The sequence below is a fragment of the Balaenoptera ricei genome, chromosome 10 (genome assembly GCF_028023285.1).
Source record: "Balaenoptera ricei isolate mBalRic1 chromosome 10, mBalRic1.hap2, whole genome shotgun sequence".
Classification (NCBI taxonomy): Eukaryota; Metazoa; Chordata; class Mammalia; order Artiodactyla; family Balaenopteridae; genus Balaenoptera; species Balaenoptera ricei.
In genome coordinates this window covers 53,832,349-53,853,280 of record NC_082648.1, presented here as the reverse complement: position 1 = coordinate 53,853,280, position 20,932 = coordinate 53,832,349, and the positions used below count along the sequence as shown (strand labels likewise).

At 39.5% G+C, this 20,932-nt stretch overlaps 1 protein-coding gene across 1 annotated transcript in view; it reads right to left on the bottom strand.

Annotated features, from left to right (window-relative positions):
- The window catches only part of TBK1 (TANK binding kinase 1), a 39,048-nt gene extending 21,501 nt beyond the window's left edge, over window positions 1-17,547 (bottom strand). The window contains exons 1-6 of the mRNA XM_059934673.1: window positions 17,465-17,547; window positions 14,910-15,027; window positions 11,043-11,183; window positions 7,485-7,614; window positions 5,213-5,394; window positions 56-216 (exon numbers count right to left, since the gene is read on the bottom strand). Coding sequence (XP_059790656.1) covers window positions 56-216; window positions 5,213-5,394; window positions 7,485-7,614; window positions 11,043-11,183; window positions 14,910-14,996 — 701 coding nt within the window. The 5' untranslated portion in view covers window positions 14,997-15,027; window positions 17,465-17,547. The remainder of the gene's footprint in view (window positions 1-55; window positions 217-5,212; window positions 5,395-7,484; window positions 7,615-11,042; window positions 11,184-14,909; window positions 15,028-17,464) is intronic.
- Window positions 17,548-20,932: the final 3,385 nt, after the last annotated feature.

The following is a 20,932-nucleotide window of genomic DNA, read 5'->3' as shown; positions in this document are numbered from 1 at the left end:
AGACAGAGATACATTTAAAAAATTATCTCTAATTTTAGATGGAGAAACCACTTACATCACTTCCTTATTCCTACGTGGCCCTTCAAACGGTCTAAATGGCAGTGATCCAGTAGCTGCATGGTAAAATGTTACCCCAATGCTCCAAAGATCAACAGTCGCTCCATATTTCTTCTGATGATCTTTTCTCAGCACTGCTCTCTCATACATATCAGGATGCTTTAAAAAGAAAAGAAAAAGCTATTAACTTGTGTTCTATGATAATACATTACACAAAAATGGGTATCAATAATGCCTGGAAATTCTATTATATTTTCCTAATTATTTCACTTTCCCAATCTGAAGAGACTATTTCACATCTTGCCCGTTCTCCTCAAACCTCCAACACCATCTCCTTCAACCCTCAATTTTCATGACCTCACTTCATAATTCAATGAGGAAATGGAAGAAATCAGAGATCAACTCTCCCTTATGCCTGTTACCAAATACCAACCTACCTGAATCTGTGTCCAGAGCTAAGCCTACTTTCCAGTTATAATGGAACTGCTCCTATCAAAGGCTAACTTTTCCATCTGTGTTGTGGGGCCCATCATATCATCTCACCAATTCCACAAATCAATTCCTGTAACTACCACTTTTATTTTATGCATCAATTTCCCCCCTTCAAATGGATCATTCCTTTCAGCTTACACACATGCTTTAATATCTCCCATTAAAAATAAAAAAACCCTAAACAGACCCTACCTCCTCTTGTAGCTATCACCCAAATCTCTGCTTCCCTCCATAGCAAAACTCAAAATAGCTGTCTACACTTCCAACTGCCTTATTTCCTCATCTCCCGTTCAAGCCTATGGCATTAAATATTACCTATATCCTTTAACTCCCCAAACTACCTCTTGTCCTGGGCTCTGGATTCATATATGCTACTGTTTTCTTGAATGTCTAAAAGGTAGCTTAAATTTAAGGTATCCAAAATAGACCCTTGGTCTTCCGACTCAAACCTGTTTCCTTCTAGTCTTTATCCTTTAAGTAAATGGTACCATCATCTACCCAGTCGCTCATACCCAAAACATATCAGGCAGCCTTGACTCCTCTCCCTCATCTCTCACATGCAATCCATCTGAGCAAGTCATATGGGCTCTGAGATGAAAATTTAATTTTCTAGAATTAATTCAGAGGACTAGCCTGACTAGGTACACTGGGGGATACAGCAACTGAGACAAGTAGTTGGTCTGATGTTAAACACATGTCCTTAAGCACAGAAGACACTATGTTACAGCTGTGGAGAACAGGTGGAACTTATAGAGCATGGCTTAGGAGCTTACAGATCCAGAGATTGTGATGGACATTAAGCTCTGCAGAGGACAACCAGAGGTCATACATGCTTAGCCTCGTGACATTTGTCTTTATGTTAGTTACGTGCTGGAACTTTAAGATTTTTCGAAGATAAAGCTACAAGAGTGTACTCTCGACCAAAGTAGAGTCATCTCCCAAATGATGCCAAATGAAAACAATGCCTTACGACATTGTGGTATTTGGCAGTGACCCAAGGGACTGGGAACCCATGCAGATAACACTGCTGGGAGGGTGTTTCTAAATTATGCAGTTTATGAATCTGACTCTCAAAGGGTCACAAGCCCTGGATTATTATTTTTTGGGGGGATGGGTGGGACTCTTTTGGGAAATACATTTTAATGAGAAATCAGAAGAGGTGATAAGCACGAAGAGCTTAAAGTGAGTGTCCCAACATGCCTACCAGATACACGGGGTCTGAGTGGTCTTGCTGGTTCTGTGGCAGAGAACCTAAAGCAACTACTGTCCAAAGAAGCGCTGGCCAGACCTTTGACCCAGCAGCCAGTACTTAGTGTATCAAGGTGCTGTGAAGAGGCCAAGAGTACCTGGACATGCCTGATATCTTCTGGAACATGAGGCCGCCAACCTGGGAAGAGGAGATACAGCGATTCTAGAAGGAGACAAAGGGGGACCTCCTCAAACGGTGCAATAATACACTGCCTAATTGGTACAGCTGGAAGGCCTTCCCTGGGCAGTGACGGACTGATCGTGGCCTGACACATGCTGGTCTGACGTATCTGTGCCCAATGGCTCTCCCTCAAATGTGCTACTTGTACTTGTGCAGGGATCAGTATTACTGGGCCTGGGTGTCTGCATCTGAGATAGGAGCATAAGGACAAACCTACTGCAAGTTCTCAGATATTATTAAGATAGCCATCATATTAAAAATGGCAGAAGAAAATATGCTGGTGTTTCCTTTGGTCTTTAACACACAAAAAGGAGAAGATTCAGCATCTGGTCTGGGAATTCCAAAATGAGAAAAGTTTTCATTTAAATACATAAATATTTCTAGATTGCTGAGCTTCAGGCCATTATGTGTCTCATTTTATAACTGTGGTGTACTGTATTAGAAAACAGGGCTGGGCATAATCTGAAATAGGAAAAATAGATCAGAGTAAAATTTTAGCCAAGAGAACAGCATGGACTTGGAGTAAATTTATTTAATAATTTAAATAATGTTTAAATGTTTTGTTCTTTCCATTTCAGAAGTCTGTTAGAGGCAAAAGCTAACCTGTGGTCCTAGGAGAATATGTGAAAGACTGACAGTTGGTTAATAGGGATCAACCTCATGAACGCTAGTACTGTACTGCTGTTTGGTTTTTTTGGTTATCACAGTAACTGGGAAGGGCTACTGGTATTTAGTGGGCAGAGACCAGAGATGAGAGACATCCTGTCAAATATGAAACAGTTCTCAAAAATAAGCTTCTGACATCCTGCATGACTTTTGAATATCTTGCCGGATATTTGTGCAGGAAAAAGGTTTATAATGATATCAGTTTGTTTTATATATAAACAATGTATTTTTGTACATAAAGTAAACAAAATACTTTTGTAGCTACAGGAATGCAGTACATGTAAATCTACTTTGTTTAGTTAGAAACTTTATCAAGAATTATTCACTGCTTTGGAAAATCATGTCAGTGACAACACAACACCTGTGATACGTGACTCACCAATAGAATATACAAGTTACACTGCACGTGCACTGCAGGTGATATTACATACAGGTGAAAGCGTCTGATTACTTAAGTTTTCTGCCAGTGAAGGTGTTCCTAAACTTTTACATATTAACTATCTATGATTTTATTTTCCTTTATATTATTATTAAGATACTATGCTATTCTTTTAATTAGGTATGCAGGTGATTATATTATCTAAGAATTTCATTTTAAGATACTGAAAAGGGGCTTCCCTGGTGGCGCAGTGGTTTAGAGTCTGCTTGCAGGGGACACGGGTTCGAGCCCTGGTCTGGGAAGATCCTACATGCCATGGAGCAACTAGGCCCGTGAGCCACAACTACTGAGCCTGAGCGTCTGGAGCCTGTGCTCCGCAACAGGAGAGGCCGCGATAGTGAGAGGCCCGCGCACCGCGATGAGGAGTGGCCCCCACTTGCCGCAACTGGAGAAAGCCCTCGCACAGAAACGAAGACCCAACACAGCCATAAATAAATAAATAAATAAATAAAGATACTGAAAAGAACATTGTAAAACATTATAAAAAGGGGGCGATCATACATGGTAGAAACCACTAGCCTGTATGCTCTGGCTGCCTTATGCTTACTTCTCCAATTCCAACTCCTACCACCTGCCTCTTCACTCACTAAATTGCAGCTATTCTGTCATCCTTTCTGTTTCTGAAACATCCAAGGTCATTCTTGTTTCTAGCCCTTTGCAGTTGCTTGTAATGCTCTTCCCCCAAATCTCTGCATGGCTTGCTTCTTTTTATCATTTAAGTGTCAGTTCACTTAGGATTGAAAGGAGGCTTTCCCCAGCTATCTTTCTCCTGCCAGTCACTATTTTATTACCTTATTGTCTTTCCAACACTTTAATTATCTGAATTTATCTTATTTACTTGTCTATTGTCCTCACTAGATTGTGGGTTCCATAAGAGCAGAAATCATGTACATTTGGTTCACCACAGAAGTCCCAAGGGCTTCCCTGGTGGCGCAGTGGTTGAGAATCTGCCTGCCAATGCAGGTGACATGGGTTCGAGCCCTGGTCTGGGAAGATCCCACATGCCACGGAGCAACTAGGCCCGTGAGCCACAACTACTGAGCCTGCGCGTCTGGAGCCTGTGCTCCGCAACAAGAGAGGCCCGCGCATCACGATGAAGAGTGGCCCCCGCTTGCCGCAACTAGAGAAAGCCCTCGCACAGAAACGAAGACCCAACACAGCGAAAAATAAATAATAAATAAAAATTAAAAAAAAAAAAAAAAAGAAGTCCCAGTTCCTAGAACAGTGCCTGGTACCTAAATATCTGTTGGATGAATGTAATCCATTATTAGGTATTCTTAATAAAGACTATCAAAAGATAATAGATTAATTTGGGGATATATATTGATAGAACAAGATATCTTAATTCATGCCAGACTTAGTATAATCTGAATAAAGCTATGGGGCCAGGTAGACTTTATTCATATTATAAGATTACAATGGCAGAATCCAGTTGGAAAAAAAGTCACAGATTCTAAGACTTTTAAAACAAAACCCAGAGCCATGAGCAATTAGTGATAGCTGTATATTATAAACTTCCTGATTACATGTTAAATATACTTGTTTTTCAGTGTCTTTTCTTAAGTGTTTCAAATGTTTACTAACTTCACACAAACACACCTACATAATCTGTTTCAACCACAGAGCTTTTCTAGTTTTCTAGCATTTCAAGTTAGATCTTTTAGAGGCATTTAATTTTATGTGTGTGTTTCTAACAACTATTCTTTTCGTCTTTCAATAATCAACCTCCCTGAAGAGAATCTTCTGCTTCAGAATTATAATGAAGTTTCCTCTACAGGGAAGAGTACCATATAACAAGCTTGTAATGTATTAACTGCTCTGATCCAAATAAGGAAGCCTTTACTAGTTAGATGTTTCTGGAGTGTACAGACAGTTCTTTCTTTTAATATAGATGAATAACATTAGTAAAATTATTTAAGATTATTATAAAACTTGTAAGAATTTTTAACAGAAAATAACCCCCTGAGAAACCGATATCTAATACCTCATTACAAACCATATTCATTAGAATAGAAAATTTAATTTTTGCCATAAAAGTTGACATTTCATAGTGAACTGGTTGACCAATTACCCATATTTACAATATATCCAGCTTCTTTAAATAAAATTATTAGTGATACGTGACTTACCAAATATTCTTCTGTGCCATACAGAGAAACAAACTGCTCATCATCTTCTAATTCTCTAGCTGCACCAAAATCTGTGAGTTTGTACACAGACTGTCCGTCTTCCCCTATTACACGCATGATATTTCCTGGCTTAATATCACGGTGAACTATGCCATTTTCTCGGAGATGATTCATTCCACCCACTTCAACAATAAATATAAAACACAGGACATCATAATGTAGGTATCTATGCATATGTATGTGTGCATCAGACTCACTAATTAACATTAATTCATTTTCACTCAGGTAAGTTTTTACATAAGTTGGTCCAAAGTCATTTTAATCAAAGAAGTAACAGATTATACTTATATTTTATATTTCATGTTTGAGTAATGAGGAGTTTTAGAATGATAAGGATCAATATGGTCTAAGGAAGAATCCAATCTCTCTTAAACACTATCAAGAAAATGGAACACAACAGTCTTAAGCCTATGACCTCCAGAATTACTTTCGGTTATATACCTGGGGGCCATCTGCCTAAACTTAAGAATGAAGATTCCCAAGAAAGATAATCTTTCACCACAATTTTACATTTTTACCTTGGGGAAAAAATTCCACAAAAGAGTAAACTGGACTCAATACATAATATAGTAAAAAAAAAAGTAACAGAAGGAGGCAAAGTGTCAGACTTGTTTCCACAAAAATATATTTCTCATACGCTTAGTGCTCTTCTAAAAATGCCATTTTCTTTTCTTTTCTTTTTTTTTAAAAGGGCAAAGGTGGCAAAATTGCTGAAATTAAGCTGTTTGGGCTAACTGACATGCAGTGTCACAGAGTGACAGTCTGAAACATTTGTTTGACAGCTGATAGATGACTGTCCAAGCATGACATATAAAAATAAGTTTAGGGGTATCAACATTCAATTACAAAAGCTCAGGACTACCAGTGTACTTAGGAAGGCATCAATCATCTATAACTTCTATTTGATATACTAGGCTGTAGCATATATTGCTTCTTTTTCATTTTACCCTAAGTAGTCTCTACTGCTTCCAATGTCAAGTTCAAGAATTCCCACTGACCTCATACTTTATCACTGGGCTTTTTCTATTCTTCAAATATTGATTCATTTCTTTCCAAGAAGATATTATTCCCTTTGGTTGCCATATTTTTTTTTTAATAACAGCTTTGTTGAGATAAAATTTACATATCATAAAACTCATTTTTTAAAGTAGTTAAGAGTCAGAGTGTACAACCATCACCACCAATTTCAGAACATTTCCATTACGCCAAAAAGAACCCCACGTCTATTAGCAGTCACTCCTCGACTCCACCCTCCCCTCAAGGCCCTGACCACCATTACTCTGCTTTCTGTCTCTATGGATCTGCCTATTCCGGACATTTCATGTAAATGGAATCATACAAATATTGTGGCCTTTTGTGTCTGGCATTTTTCACTAAGCATTTTTCAAGTTATATCCATACTATAGCATGTATCACTACTTCACTCTTGTAATGAACAAATAATATTCCATTGTATGGATTTACCACATTTTGTTTACCTATTCATCAGTTGATGGATACTGGGCTACTTCCATTTTTTTTTGTTATTATAAACACTGGTGTACAAGTTTTTGTGTGGATTTATTTTAAATTCTTTTAGATAAATACCTACTAGTGAAATTGCTAAGTCATATGGTAATTCTGTTTAACCTTCTGAGGAACTGCCAGACTGTTGTCCAAAGTGGCTGCACATTTTTACACCACCCCCAACGGTATACGAGGCGTTCAGTTTCTCCACAGCCTCACCAACACTTGGTTCTGTTTTGTCTTCTTGATTTTAGCCATCCTAGTGGGTGTGTAGTGGCAGCTTTTAATTGTTTTGACTGGTATTTCTCTAACGACTAATGACCTTTTTATATATTTGCTGGCCATCTGTATATCTTGTTTGGAGAAATGTCTATCAAATCCTTTGCCCATTTTTAAATTGGGTTGTCTTTTTACTGTTGAGTTGTTGGGATAAAAATTCCTCATCAGACATACGGTTTGCAAATATTTTCTCTCATTTTATGGGTTGTCTTTTTACTTGATGTTGTCCTTTGAAACACAAAAGTTTTTAATGTTGATGAAACTTACCTATTTTTTTTCTTTTTGTACTTTCGCTTTTGGTGTCATATCTAAGAAAGCACTCCATAAAGGTCTTTGGCTTTGAATGTAAGAAATTTATTTTTAAAAATTCTTATGTCATTAAGCTATATATACACACATATATAATCAGATAAATAAACAAACATACCCACATCTCGCAAAACAATTAAAAATTCAGACTCCGGTAGTCCATAGGCATTACATGGTTCTTCTAAAACAGTGTATAAACTTCCACATGGACAAAATTCCATAATAAGTACTTTATGTCTCGTTGTTACCTGAAAAAAAAAATCACTGATTGGGACTCAATATAAAAAATAAATTTTTATTATATGCCAATACTTACCTGATTTCATTTAAAAGTTGGATTTACTACAATAAGGAAGGCACTTCGAATTGCTTTTTACCTGGGGTTTGTTAAATACTTGTTGACTGTACAGATGAGAATTAACGTCTTCTAAATTCGTATTAAAATCGGATTTGTCAGGCTTCCCTGGTGGTGAAGTGGTTAAGAATCTGCTTGCCAATGCAGGGGACACAGGTTCGAGCCCTGGTCCGGGAAGATCCCACATGCCACGGAGCAACTAAGCCCATGCGCCACAACTACTGAGCCTGCGCTCTACAGCCCACAAGCCACAACGACTGAGGCCGCATGCCACAACTACTGACGCCCGTGCTCCTAGAGCCTGTGCTCTGCAACAAGAGAAGCCACTGCAATGAGAAGCCCGCGCACCGCAACAAAGAGCAGCCCCCGCTCACTGCAACTAGAGAAAGCCCGCGCACAGCAACGAAGACCCAACGCAGCCAAAAATAAATAAATTAAATAAATAAATAAAAAATTGGATTTGTCTTTGAAGACAAACCACAGCAAGTCTAATTAGAAAATCACTGCTACAATGTTATAATGATTCTTTCAAAATTATGTTTAATTTCTAATACATAACGTACATTTCGGGTATTAGTTCTTCTAACAAATCTCTTAAACTTGAAATTCTTCCTGTGACAAGCACTTTTACTTCAAAGAATGGAGTTCTAGACTTTTTTTTGGCCACGCCTTGCAGCCTGCGGGATCTTAGTTCCCCAACCAGAGATTGAACCCGTGCCCCCTAGAGTGGAAGCGTGGAGCCCTAACCACTGGACCGCCAGGGAGTTCCCAGAGTTCTTGCCTTAAAAACAAATAGGTGGCAGAATAGTTGAGTCGTCCTCTTGCAGCAAAGTTCTAGTCTGCTCATATGAATCTGAGCTGCTGATTTGTTTTAAACCTTAATTTTAATGTACCATTGATTATAAGATACATCATCAATTTAATAACAGCTTTATAGAGAAAAAGAAGTATTACCAAATTACAAATATGCATTGATTATAAGATACATGCTCATTTCAGAAACTCAAAAATATGAATGAGACTTAAATCCAGTATTCATCTCCAACCTTTAATTCTTCCTTCCTTTTATAATTCTACATATCCCCAATATATATCCATGAAATATTTTAAATTTCTCTACGATTGAGTAGTATAAAAGAAATAATTTTTTTAAAAACTGTTGTTTTTAAATAATGAAATAATTGAATGCTGATGAATTGAAAACTTGAGAAATACCCATAATCCCATCACCCAGAGATAATTACGTTAATATTTTGGTGTGTTTCCTTTCAGTCTTTTTTCTATGTATCAAATCATATTATAGACACATTAACACTTTGTATACCATACTGTATATATCAAGATCACATTGCATATATATTTTTAATACTGATTTTCTCACAGAACATTATACACAAGCATGCTCCCAGGTGATTGAAATTTTGTTAAATATCTCTTTTTATTACTGCTTAACTACTGTGTAGTAAAGAATTAATTTTAGCCAGAGAGGTCTGGTCTTTGCCCTTGGCTACTGGGAGGTGATTTGCTAGGCTTCTAGAATGTCCTATCTGCTAGAAGTGTCTTTGTCTGTGGGTTTTGGCCATGTGACAGTCTAACAATGTGATTTATGATGGGGATTTTGGACATGCACATCCGTTCCAACTTCCAGAGGAAATGGAGGCTAAAAGTATTAGCAGAACCTACGGGAAGGGCTGACTACAGGTCAGCCATGCAGGCAGTATGTGATTGAGCCCCAATAAAAACTCTGCGCACCAACAGCTCAGGTGAGCTTCCAGGGTTGGCAATACTCTGTGCGTATTGTCATACATCAATGCCAAGAGGATAATGTATCCCTGAGGACAAGGAAGATTCATGTTTGGAACCCTACTATATTCTGCCCTATGGCCCTATGGATCTCTTCCTTTGGCTAGTTCTGATTTATATCCTTTTGCTATACTAAAATATAAATTATAATGTAATTGTAAGTACAGTTGATGCTTGAACAAAGCAGGGGTTGGGGCGCTGACCCTCTGCACAGTCAAAAATCTACACATAACTTTATTGTACCTGTGGTTCCGTATCTACAGATTCAATCAACCTCGGATTGTGTAGTACTGTAGTAAATATTTAGTGGAAAAAACGATCATTTTTATAAGTGGACCCACATAGCTCAAACCTGTGCTGTTCGAGGATCAACTGTACAGTGCTTTCCTGAGTTCTGTGAGTCATTCAACATTCTAGCAAATTATCAAATCTGAGGGCAGTCATGGGAAGCCCCGAATGGGTAGCCAGTTGGTCTTAAGGGAAGACAGCCCTGGTGACTCCTGAACCTGCAGCTCGTGTCTGAATGAGCAGTCTGGTGGGGACTTCTCTATCTACCTGCATGGTTTGCCAAACTCCACTGCAGTTCGTATCAGAAGTCTTGAACAGACTTGGCAGTCTGGAGGGCTATGCTCTTAACCTCGAGTGTAGCTAACTCTGGGTGACTAGCCAAACATTCTAACTTATTTAACCATTCTTTATTATAAACAGGGCAGCAATGAACATTTTTGTGCATAAAATTATAATTTACATTTCTGATTACTTCCTAAGAAGTAATCACTAAAAATGAAATCACTGGTATGAGGAGTATAAACTGCCAAACTGTTTTTCAAAAGGTGTGATTTTATTGATTACCCACACTAACAGGATTTATATTTTTCTAATGACATTTTTATTTTCAGTTTCCCACTAAAATCAATTCTGTCTTCTACGACTGGACTTCACATATCACTCTCTGGATTCCAAGGATTTTTATTCTTTATAAAGCCTTCTTTGTATTGTTTGACTTTCTCCTTGATCCTTACATAATTATGTCAATTTAACTTCATTTAGCTTTTGTTTTTAGTAATAATACCGGTAACCATATTCTATATTCTTTTATTTCTTATACTACTTTTTCTGATTCCATGAGACTTCATTTCCATTGTATAGCTATTCAAGAATCTTTGAGAGTAAATATTTGGCGGTATGAGCTCTAATTTTCACCATTAAAAAGCCCACTGTTGGGACTTCCCTGGTGGCGCAGTGGCTAGGACTCCGCGCTCCCAGTGCGGGGGGCCTGGGTTCGATCCCTGGTCGGGGAACTGGATTCTGCATGCCGCAACTAGGAGTCTGCATGCCACAACTAAGGAGCCTGCCTGCAGCAACCAAGACCCGGTGCAACCAAATAAATAAATAAATATTAGGGGGAAAAAAAAAAAAGCCCACTGTTTATAAAACAATTTTTATATTAGATTATTTCTCCCAAATCGTAATAACTACAATAAACATGACACCGTTAATTAAAGCTTGACTACTTACCTCCTCTTCAATAGCAAATAATTTGACAATATTTTTGTGATTGAGTTTTTTTAACACTTCAAATTCTCTCATTTGAACATCCACTGGACGAAGAAAGCTGATGTTATTAAATACTTTGATAGCAAATAAGTCACCAGTTTTCTAAGAAAAAGAGAGAAAGGTTTTATTTATTTATAATATTATAAAGAAGATACAAAAGGTACCATTAGAACTAGATACAGCAATTTATCTTTTTTATAGAACACCCTGAATATTTTTAAGCATTAGGTAATTTGTACTAGGACTCCTGACCTTTTTATTTTAAGCTGAAATAAATCAATCGTTCAGTATTTCTTTCAAATTGAATGCTTTGGAATGTAGAAAAGGCTATTTTTTTTCATATTATAAATAAAGCTTCCTTTATATATACATATTTATATATATATAAAGCTTCCTTTATTTATATATTTCATATTATAAAGCTTCCTTATGATACACATGGCAAAGATACTCATTTACATATCAGAAGAGCTCTAACAGTACCAAATGTGAATGTATATTTTGAATAAGAAATAGAAAGTGAAACTCACAAGGGTTTCTCCAGGGCCTAATAATTTTAAACTAATCAAAGTATGAAATGAAAGATTAAAAATTATATTCCACATATGCAATTTTTAGTAAGAATCTCAAAGTAAGGCAACTAACTTTAAGATTCCCTAGCTGAATAGAATGTGTATGCATGTGTGTGAGGGGGTGGGATTTGAGAATAAGGTTAAAGCAGACCATCCTCATTGGACTGCACCACTGCTGCCTCGGGTAACCTTCTGCAACTTCACCTAGATGCCTAGGGCAGATTGTTGCTTCGCAGATCATTTCTAAAGGATCAAAGACACTTCCTTTCCTCTACCAAAGCTCCGGCAGCACCCCAACTCTCACTCTCTCATGGCATACTGAAGTAGATTAAACACAGAATTACAATGCAGCCATAGTTGGGAGGGAATCCTAGAGGTACAAAATACATGCTAAATTTCAGGTAAACATTACATTGTCATGGTCTTCATTTAATTAACCTTTCTTTGAGGCTCTCTTCCAGACCCTCCCACCTCTTTCCAACCACTCAGGCCAGATTCTCCTACTGAATTTAACCTTACTTTTCCCACAGTCCAAGGTTGAACTTGCCTGGAGTTAGTGGAGAGACCATTCGTTTCTCCTATGAGCTCGGGGTTCAAGTATGCCCTGCCTAAAGATGTTTCATGGGTCTCTGTGTTTTAGGACCTCTGTGCTCTTCCTGCTTTGAAGCCCTCTCTACAGCTTCCCACACAGATTCACCACCTACAGCCATCACCCTCTTCCCCTCACCTCAGAATTTCATAATCTTCTTCTTAAAACCCTTTAGCTGCATCACAGTCTCACTCTTCAAGATCCCTCTTTGGAGACCACCACCTGTGTTATGTGATCACTCCCCCCTCTCTCCCCCGCTCGCCCCACACCAAATACACATATATTCTTTCCAGAGGAGAAGACCATTGACCGTTTTCAGACAGTATGAAAATGGAACAACTTAACTAGAGCTCAATTACACTGTTTTCCCATTTGATCAGCCAGGGTAAGGACACTGCCAAATCTATACCACCCAACAGAGAGATTTTTCTTGAGGACACCTGTCTCAAACTTAATCTGAAATTAGGAGAATCCTAACAGAGGAGCAAGCAGGGAAAAGAACACAATGTTGCAACGTACCCACTGTGACCCAGGCCAGTATTTTCCCACCTTTTGTAGTCTATATCATACCTGTGAGATCACTGGGATATGTGTGGGAATGTCCCATTTTCCCTCTATTCAACTGCACAGTCACCTATCGGTCACTGTCTCTAAGTCAACGCATGATGGATAATATTTAGAGATGCACGTGTACATATATATACAATGTGCAGGTCAACATGTCCTTCCTACAGATCTCTCCCCTTTAACTTCACCTCAGTTATCACACATATATACACCCATCCACACACAGTAGTAGCTCAAGGCAACTTAATGAAAAAGAGACAGATTAAGTAAGTAATATACTTTGAATAACAAATAGTAAACTTAGGGACCGGGTCACTCTGAGCAGTAACATAAAAGGGTTTAGCTAATATAGTTAAAGATGCTTAAACAAACAGTTATTAAGGGCAAGCAGGATTTTGGGGGTATAGTCCTAAACCCTTGAAATTGATGTCACTGAGAACAAACATGGTTTCTCAAAACACATCCCAGGGAAGACTGCTAGGGACTGAATACTAAACTGGGTGTTAGCAATATTTTAAGTCAGTTCTTATGCCTCTCTAATCCTTATTTGAAGCTTTCAAACTACAGTGGATAAAGAACAGTTTCACTTCCTTTGAAGAAGAGCTTCAAGACAGTAGTCTACTCTGTCCTCATTCATTCATTTATTCTTTCAGTCAACAAGCATTTACAGAGTGCCTGCTAAGTGTAGGCACTTACGTGAAGGACACTGGGTATCTACGTAAGGAAAGAGGATCAGAAAATGTGAGATATTTACTAGTGCCAGGCACTTTAAATATGCCTCCCTCAATTCCTATCACTACTGACTACCTGTCACTCCATCAGTTTCTAATTTACGTTCCTTCCAATACCACCTTGCTACTAAACCCAACACTCTTCGTGGGCAGGTACAGCACATTATCTGTAGCTCAAATCACTAGGTCCACCATAGTGTTTGACACATACCAAGTGATTACTAAAGTCTGTTAAGTTAACCGGGGTCACAGGAACACAGACGGTCAGGTGTGTCTCACTGCTAAACCCAAAGGTGCCACCCCACCCATTTTCTCTTCTTGGCACAGTGCACAAAGCAAAAACAGTTTCTAGCACAGGAATATCCAAGGCTGATCACTATGAATCTGACCAAGGACTGGAACCTGTGGACAATTCTAGAATTGGAGGTGAAAAAAAGCTAAAAACTGCACGACACTTCTGATTCACTCTCTAAGAGCCACAGAGGAAACAGCACGCACCTATGAATGTTTACTTCATTGCCACAGACAGAACTGACTGGTGGTCTTGAGGCTACAGAAAAATATAAGGAAACTCCTCCTTCCTAAAATGTTTAGAGCTCCTGTGCTGAATTCACAGTGCTGAAAAACTAGTGAATGATTATTTGCATTATAAAAGGATGTTTTTATTCCATTATTTTTCCAGCTTCCTTCCCAGAATAGAAACTTAAATGATCTTAAATCTCTTCATTTTAAATGACTTTAATTATCTTTCACTTCATCCTCCAATACAGAATCTGACACAAAGTCCTTCTGGTTCTTGAAATGCCTCTGGGATTAGCCCTTTTATTCTATTCTCACTTGCACTAACAAGTTCTGATTAACAGGATATATAGTCTTTTAAACCTGGGCTCCTTGATGATAACCTCACTTTACTCCAATCTACTTTGTAGAATGTTTCACTTGGGGGCATGAAGCCTTAGTACAGCACAGCAGAATCATCTGCGGGTTTCCCTCAAAAATACCCATCTGCTCCTCACCATGCCTCCTTCTTTTACCTCCTACCCCAAATCACTGCTGCACTGAACTCTGTCAGTGAGATCACTCACTACCGTAGGAGGATTAGGTCGAGGAAAAAACCAAACGGCACAACACTAATCTTCCCCAGTTCCTTTTTTCAAACAACCTTCTGTTTTTCTCCATTCCCCAACACATGACCTCTGCCACCACTGTGTAGATATTACTGCCTCTGACACAGCTATATCTTAAGCAACCACAAAAACACATACTCTCTCTAGACAAATTAATCAAAACCACCAAGTCTCACTTTAGTACAAGTGTGCATCTCAGAAAACTACACATATGGTGCTTTCACAGTATTCTCTGTACCAACCTTATGTCTTCCACGAAAGACATTTGCAGTAGCTCCTTGGCCTAAAATATCAGATAAAAGCCACAGATGATTAGAAGTGCTCTGCATCTCGGTGTGGTCAGGTGATCCTCTTGTTATACTAAGAGAAAAGAAAAAAAAATTGCATGTTTGTTTTAAGAGAATAATACACTTAAGAAACAAATGTTAGCTATTTTTACTCTCAAGAAAGATCACCTATTATTTATTACTAAATCAAAGTGCATAAACAGTCCAAAAAAATCTAACTTTCCAGCAATATTAAAGACTAAAATGCTGCATGGGCTCTGAAAAAACATTAACCAATAACATCTTATATATTCAATTTAATTCACTTATTCACAGGGTTGAAAAAACATCAACTTGCCCTCTAATTTTGTCTCTGTCAATGAGAGTGATATTGGCCATTTACCTCCTTAAAATGTTTTGAAAGATTAATCAATGATAAATCGTATTTTAAAGTGTTTTAAAATAAAGTAATAAGGTAAAATACAACAGAAATATAGAAAAAAATTACTTTGTTTCCTTCGAGGGCAGGGCAACACTAATGAAAACAACTGTTGCCACTGCATAACACTTCTATAACTTAAAATTTCACCTACACAAAGCCTGACAATCAGGATGCAAAGGTGACCTTTCAGCAATAAATTTTGAAATTAACTTAAAGATAGTTTCTTCGACCTCCAAGTATATAACTATACACATACCGAGTGTGTATTAGCAAGTCTTAAAAAATAAGCAAGGGGAGGCTAAGCATGTATGGGGGCAGGAGGTATGTGGAAAACCTCTTCACCCTCTGCTCAATTTTGCTGTGAACTTAAAACTGCTCTAAAAAATAAAGTCTATTAAAAAAAAAAAAGCACCACCCTTAGCCTTGTCCTTCAATATTGAAAAGCTGTATAAGTATATTGTAAATGTTTGAGCTCCATGTTGGAATAAAAATGAGGTATGCTAAATAGCATAAACACTTGTCCCGCCATGCCACCTTAAACCTGATATAATGTCAGGTTGAATCAAAACAGATCTTGCTCTCCCTTCAGAGTAAGTTAGAATGGACTAGGTATTCAGTGATGAATTAATGACTGCCAATATTCCAAGTAGGGTTAAGTACACAAAGAATGGCCAGGGGTCCAAATTTCACCAATCTTTGATATACTCAGAGAGATGTATATAATTTTACCACCCATCTAATTCAGATAAGGGAATTTTACATACAGCAACTTATTGGAAATAAGCAATAAAAATACGATTCCTTTTTCAAAATATGAAATACACATTTGTCAGCTACTGAGATAATAATAAACTTCTCAAATATCTTTTCAATAATATTTTCAAATATTTCTCAATATGAAAAGCTTTGCTCATTAATGTAACTGTTGCTTGAGATAACTACAATTGGCAAATTATATCATTAAGTATCTATACCTAGTGGGTAATATAAAACACATTTATCAGCTAAGATATCCGCTCTCTATATGCAGAAAATTAAACTATGGTGTCACAATGATCTTGGAAATGTCTTTTGAAATTATCTTCCAATAACCCCACAATAACCGCATACTAAAACATGACTCAGCACACCCAGAAGGTACTTGCTATATAAATCGTTCCAAAATTTGGACACAATATAGGCAGGCACTCAACAAGTATGAGACTGGTGATCCTGCCTTAAGTCTACTTCCTTATGCTGTCCAAAATGAAAGTTACCATCTGTCCATACATGAAAACAGGCTTGGTGACGCTGCATATGGACAAAGTTCCAGGATTTCCAAACTCTACCACTAAGTGAATCATTTATTAAACAGATACTATATTCAGCGTTCTTCAGTGAAAAAAGTCGGTCTTTGGTTATGCATTTGACAATTACTGGGTAGAATTTGTTTTGAGGCCACCTACTAAAAATACCTGGGAAACGGATTGGAAATTACACCCGTAAGCCATGTCCCAAAGGAAAGGTTTGGGTATTTGCATTATAGGTGTGTACATTAAAAACGTCTTCGGCTTCTGGCTTCCGGCGATTCAACCCCCGCTTCACTAAAATACGTCTCTTTTTAATCGTCTGAAAAAAATCAAACGATTTAAATACTGCCAATAGCGTCCACGCTCGGAAAGAGGAGTAGAAAGCGGCCAGCCTAACTCCAAGGGAAAGGGGCATCCGCCTGTCCGGGCGGCCAGGGCCCAACGCCGGTAACAGACACATCCTCTTTCTCGGTTGCCCAGCGCCACCAGATCAGGGAGGGTCCGGGTCAGACGGCCGGCCGTAGGACGAGGAGTCCAGACGCAGGGGACGGGCCCGCGCGACCATTCCGGCCGGCTTCTCACGCCCCGCACACCCGGGAGGCGGTGTCCGCCCAGCCAGAGTCGGGGAGGGCTCGGCCTGGGGTCCCGCTGGGCTCCTCCGGTCGCCCGCCCCGCCCCCGCCCTGACTCAGCATGCCAGTTTCCCACTGGGGGCGGGAGCGCTCCGTGCGGGCCGTGCCCGGCTCGGCAGCCCGTGCCCCGCGCGCCTTCGGCCTCTCCGCCCGCGCCCGCCCCGCTTACCTCGCCCGGTCTCCGCCGCGCCACCGCCAGCGGGCTCCCGCGGCCTCCTTGTGCCTCAGACCACTTCCGGCTTCGCGAGCACTGGCCGGGGGTCACGTGACCGACGGCCGCCGTGCGGGTGCGCGTGCGCGTGCGCGTGCGCACTTCCGGCGCACCGAACTGGGCCTCGGCCTCTGCTGCCGACGCTCCTCCCTCGCCCGGCTCTCCGAGGCCTCTGTGGCGAAGGGTCGAGAGGCTGTGGGGGCGTCTAGACCCCGTCCACACCCTCTGCCTGTCCCCCCCCTTACTCTGAGGGTGAAGCCGGAGAGCCCTGCGCAGTGAGCGCAAGGATTCAGATTCCAACTGCGAATCCCGCCCCGTCCCCGACAGCCAAAGGCGGAGTGAGGTGATAGTGGGACAGACAGTGGACGGGTGATTACAAACATGCAAATAATCACGGGTGTGCAGAATGCTGGACACCTGAGGGGCCATCGCTGGAGGATATCATACTCTGCAGGGATAGATTCGTATGTATCTTAAAGACCACACTGGCTGCAGGTGAGCCAGATTATCGGCTGCGAGCAATTCGGACGTGAGATTCTTAATGTAAATAAGCTCATTTAATTCTCTCTTTTTAGACGGTATTTTGGAAAATGGCAATACTGGAGAATCTAGGGACTAAAATCAGGTCCCCGGCAGTATTCGTGCCGCTAGGATCTCAAGCAGCTATTCCCGAGTGATCCTTTTTGCCCACTGACAGAACTGCAGTCTTTCTCAGCGTAATGAGAGGCAGAGAGGCCGAAGAGACCTCTGCAGATAAGGGCTAAATTTCTGAGGGAGGGAGGCGGAAAGAGGGAGTTCTTCCCAGATGAGAACTATAGGAGCCGGCAGTGAAATAGGAACCTATGGCAGAGTGGTTAAGAGCAGAGGCTTTTGAATGGAATAGACCTAGGATTGCAGTCCCAGCTCTCCCTGCCAAATATTGACTTTAAGCCATTTTTTTTAAAACCTCTGTAAGCCTGTTTAATCACATATCATATATACAATGGAGATAAGAAAAGCCCACTGTAATGCTTGTTACAAAGGAATTTATTAAACTTTTAAACAATGTTTAAGTGATGGAATCATTCTACTCTAACAACAATCTATTCACTGCTTACCTTCCCACCAATTTTATTTGTCCCCTATCTAATGCCAAGAAGAGAACCTGTCCAAGTTCCTTATAACTCACATCTCAAAGGGTGAATGGGAGAAAATGTGATTAGCTGAAGGCCTTGATTCACATGTTTACCACATGAGTGAAGAACACTGAAATACATTTTCTTAAAGATCAAGCCGTTTGTGAACCAATTAATATTAGTATTTAAGATTTAAATAAACTGTTAGGCACAGAACTATACCAGGCCTCATAAAACTCTTGTAGTTCCATAGTTATGTCATACAAATCCTTCAGTCTTACTGCCTCAATGAGGCTGCTAACAGATGAGATTCACCCTTGAGACAATTATTTGGGTGTTTGCTTTTGGAGACTAAGAACAATACAGAAAAGGTAATTCACGGTGGAACAGAGTTTCCTAATTGCTATGGTACTCCCTAAGTAAAGTGCTCTAGGCAACTTCAGGGAAGGAAGGTGGGAGTTATTACACATGATTAGATAACATGAAGTTTTGTTGTTGTTGTTGTTGTTGTTTTCAAAGTATTTGTTTATTTATGCCTGTGTTGGGTCTTCGTTTCTGTGCGAGGGCTTTCTCTAGTTGTGGCAAGCGGGGGCCACTCTTCATCGGGGTGCGCAGGCCTCTTTTGTTGCGGAGCACAGGCTCCAGACGCGCAGGCTCAGTAGTTGTGGCTCACGGGCCCAGCTGCTCCGCGGCACGTGGGATCTTCCCAGACCAGGGCTCGAACCCATGTCCCCTGCATTAGCAGGCAGATTCTCAACCACTGCGCCACCAGGGAAGCCCGACATGAAGTTTTAATTTCTGTTACAGACTCTTAATTCCCACGTTTTGATTTCTCTTAGCTCTGAAAACTTGTTAATCTTCTGAAGGGCTTTAAAGAGCCAGGGGAAAAGGTGTTGCCTTTACATATACGGAATAAACAGTACAATAACAATAGCTATTATCAAGCCTTCATTTGCAGATGCTGTAGTAAGCTCTTTTCATGTTTAACTTACTGAATTCTTAGTTATGAGGTAGTTATCATTATTTCCCCCATTTTACAGATGGGGAAACTGGGGCAGGGAGAAGTTATTTAAGCTGCTCAAGGTTCTAAAACCAATTACTGGCAGCACTGCTATTTGAACCTACTTAATCTGGATCCTGAGCCTGTCTAAGCTCTTAACTACTATGCTATGCAATTCAGTATACTTTGGACAATTAGTTCAAAGATCACTGCAATAGATGCAATGATCTCTCCCACTGTAAAAGAAACAATTAGCTCTCACTCATCTATTTTTAAAACCATTTTTATTTAAGTACAGTCATTCCTCAGTATCCACAGGGGACTGGTTCCAGGACCCCCACAGATACCAAAATCCTTGGATGCTCGTTTCTTATGTAAAATAGCATAGTATTTGCATGTAATCCACGCACATCCTCCCATATACTTTAAATTATCTCTAGAATACTTATAATACCTAACACAACGTAAATGCTATGTAAATGGTTCCCAAGTGCAACAAATTCAAGTTTTGCTTTTTGGAGCTTTCTGGAAGTTTTTTTTCCCAAGTATTTTTGATCTAAGGTTGGTTGAAACTATGGATGTGGAACCTGCGCCTACAGAGGGCTGACTGTATAATATACAGTCCACTGATCTATTTTTACAATTAACTGTCAACTTAGTTTAGTACCTTTATTCTATGATGTAAGGAAAATATTTATAATCTCTTCTGGAATTAACACCAGGAAAAGATTTATGTGCACAATTTAGAATACAATTTTAGGGAATTTAGAAGACCACTGAAGCCCATCCATGAAACCTCTAGGGACCACATGGGCCAAAGGTTAAAAAAACCCCTCAACCACCCTAAAACCTTACTTGGGCTTTTAAAATTTAAACTTAAATGATGACTATAGTAACTGCACTGCTCAGTTTTGTCCATCGTTTCTTAATTTTCCAATACGACTACTGATATTATTTGTCTTCTTGGTTTCTTGCATAGTCATGAATGCAAATGGGGGAAGGCAGGGGAACTAAACGGGCAGCTACTACTTACAAGCATCATAAACGCATAGGTATATTGTGCCCTAAGTAAATCTAGTAAGACGGAAAATATTAGATTTTTAATTCTATCGACACACTGACAGGCTTTTTCTAGTTCATTTAAAACGAAGATTCTAAATTATTTAATAGAACTAAGTCACATGTAGTCTTTTAGGAGCATAATTAAATAAATCATCCATACACTTATATGTGCAATCCTTTAAATGGGAAATCAGGGAGAGATGAGAAAATAAGACTCCAGTATTTATAATAATTCCAAAAAAGACTCAG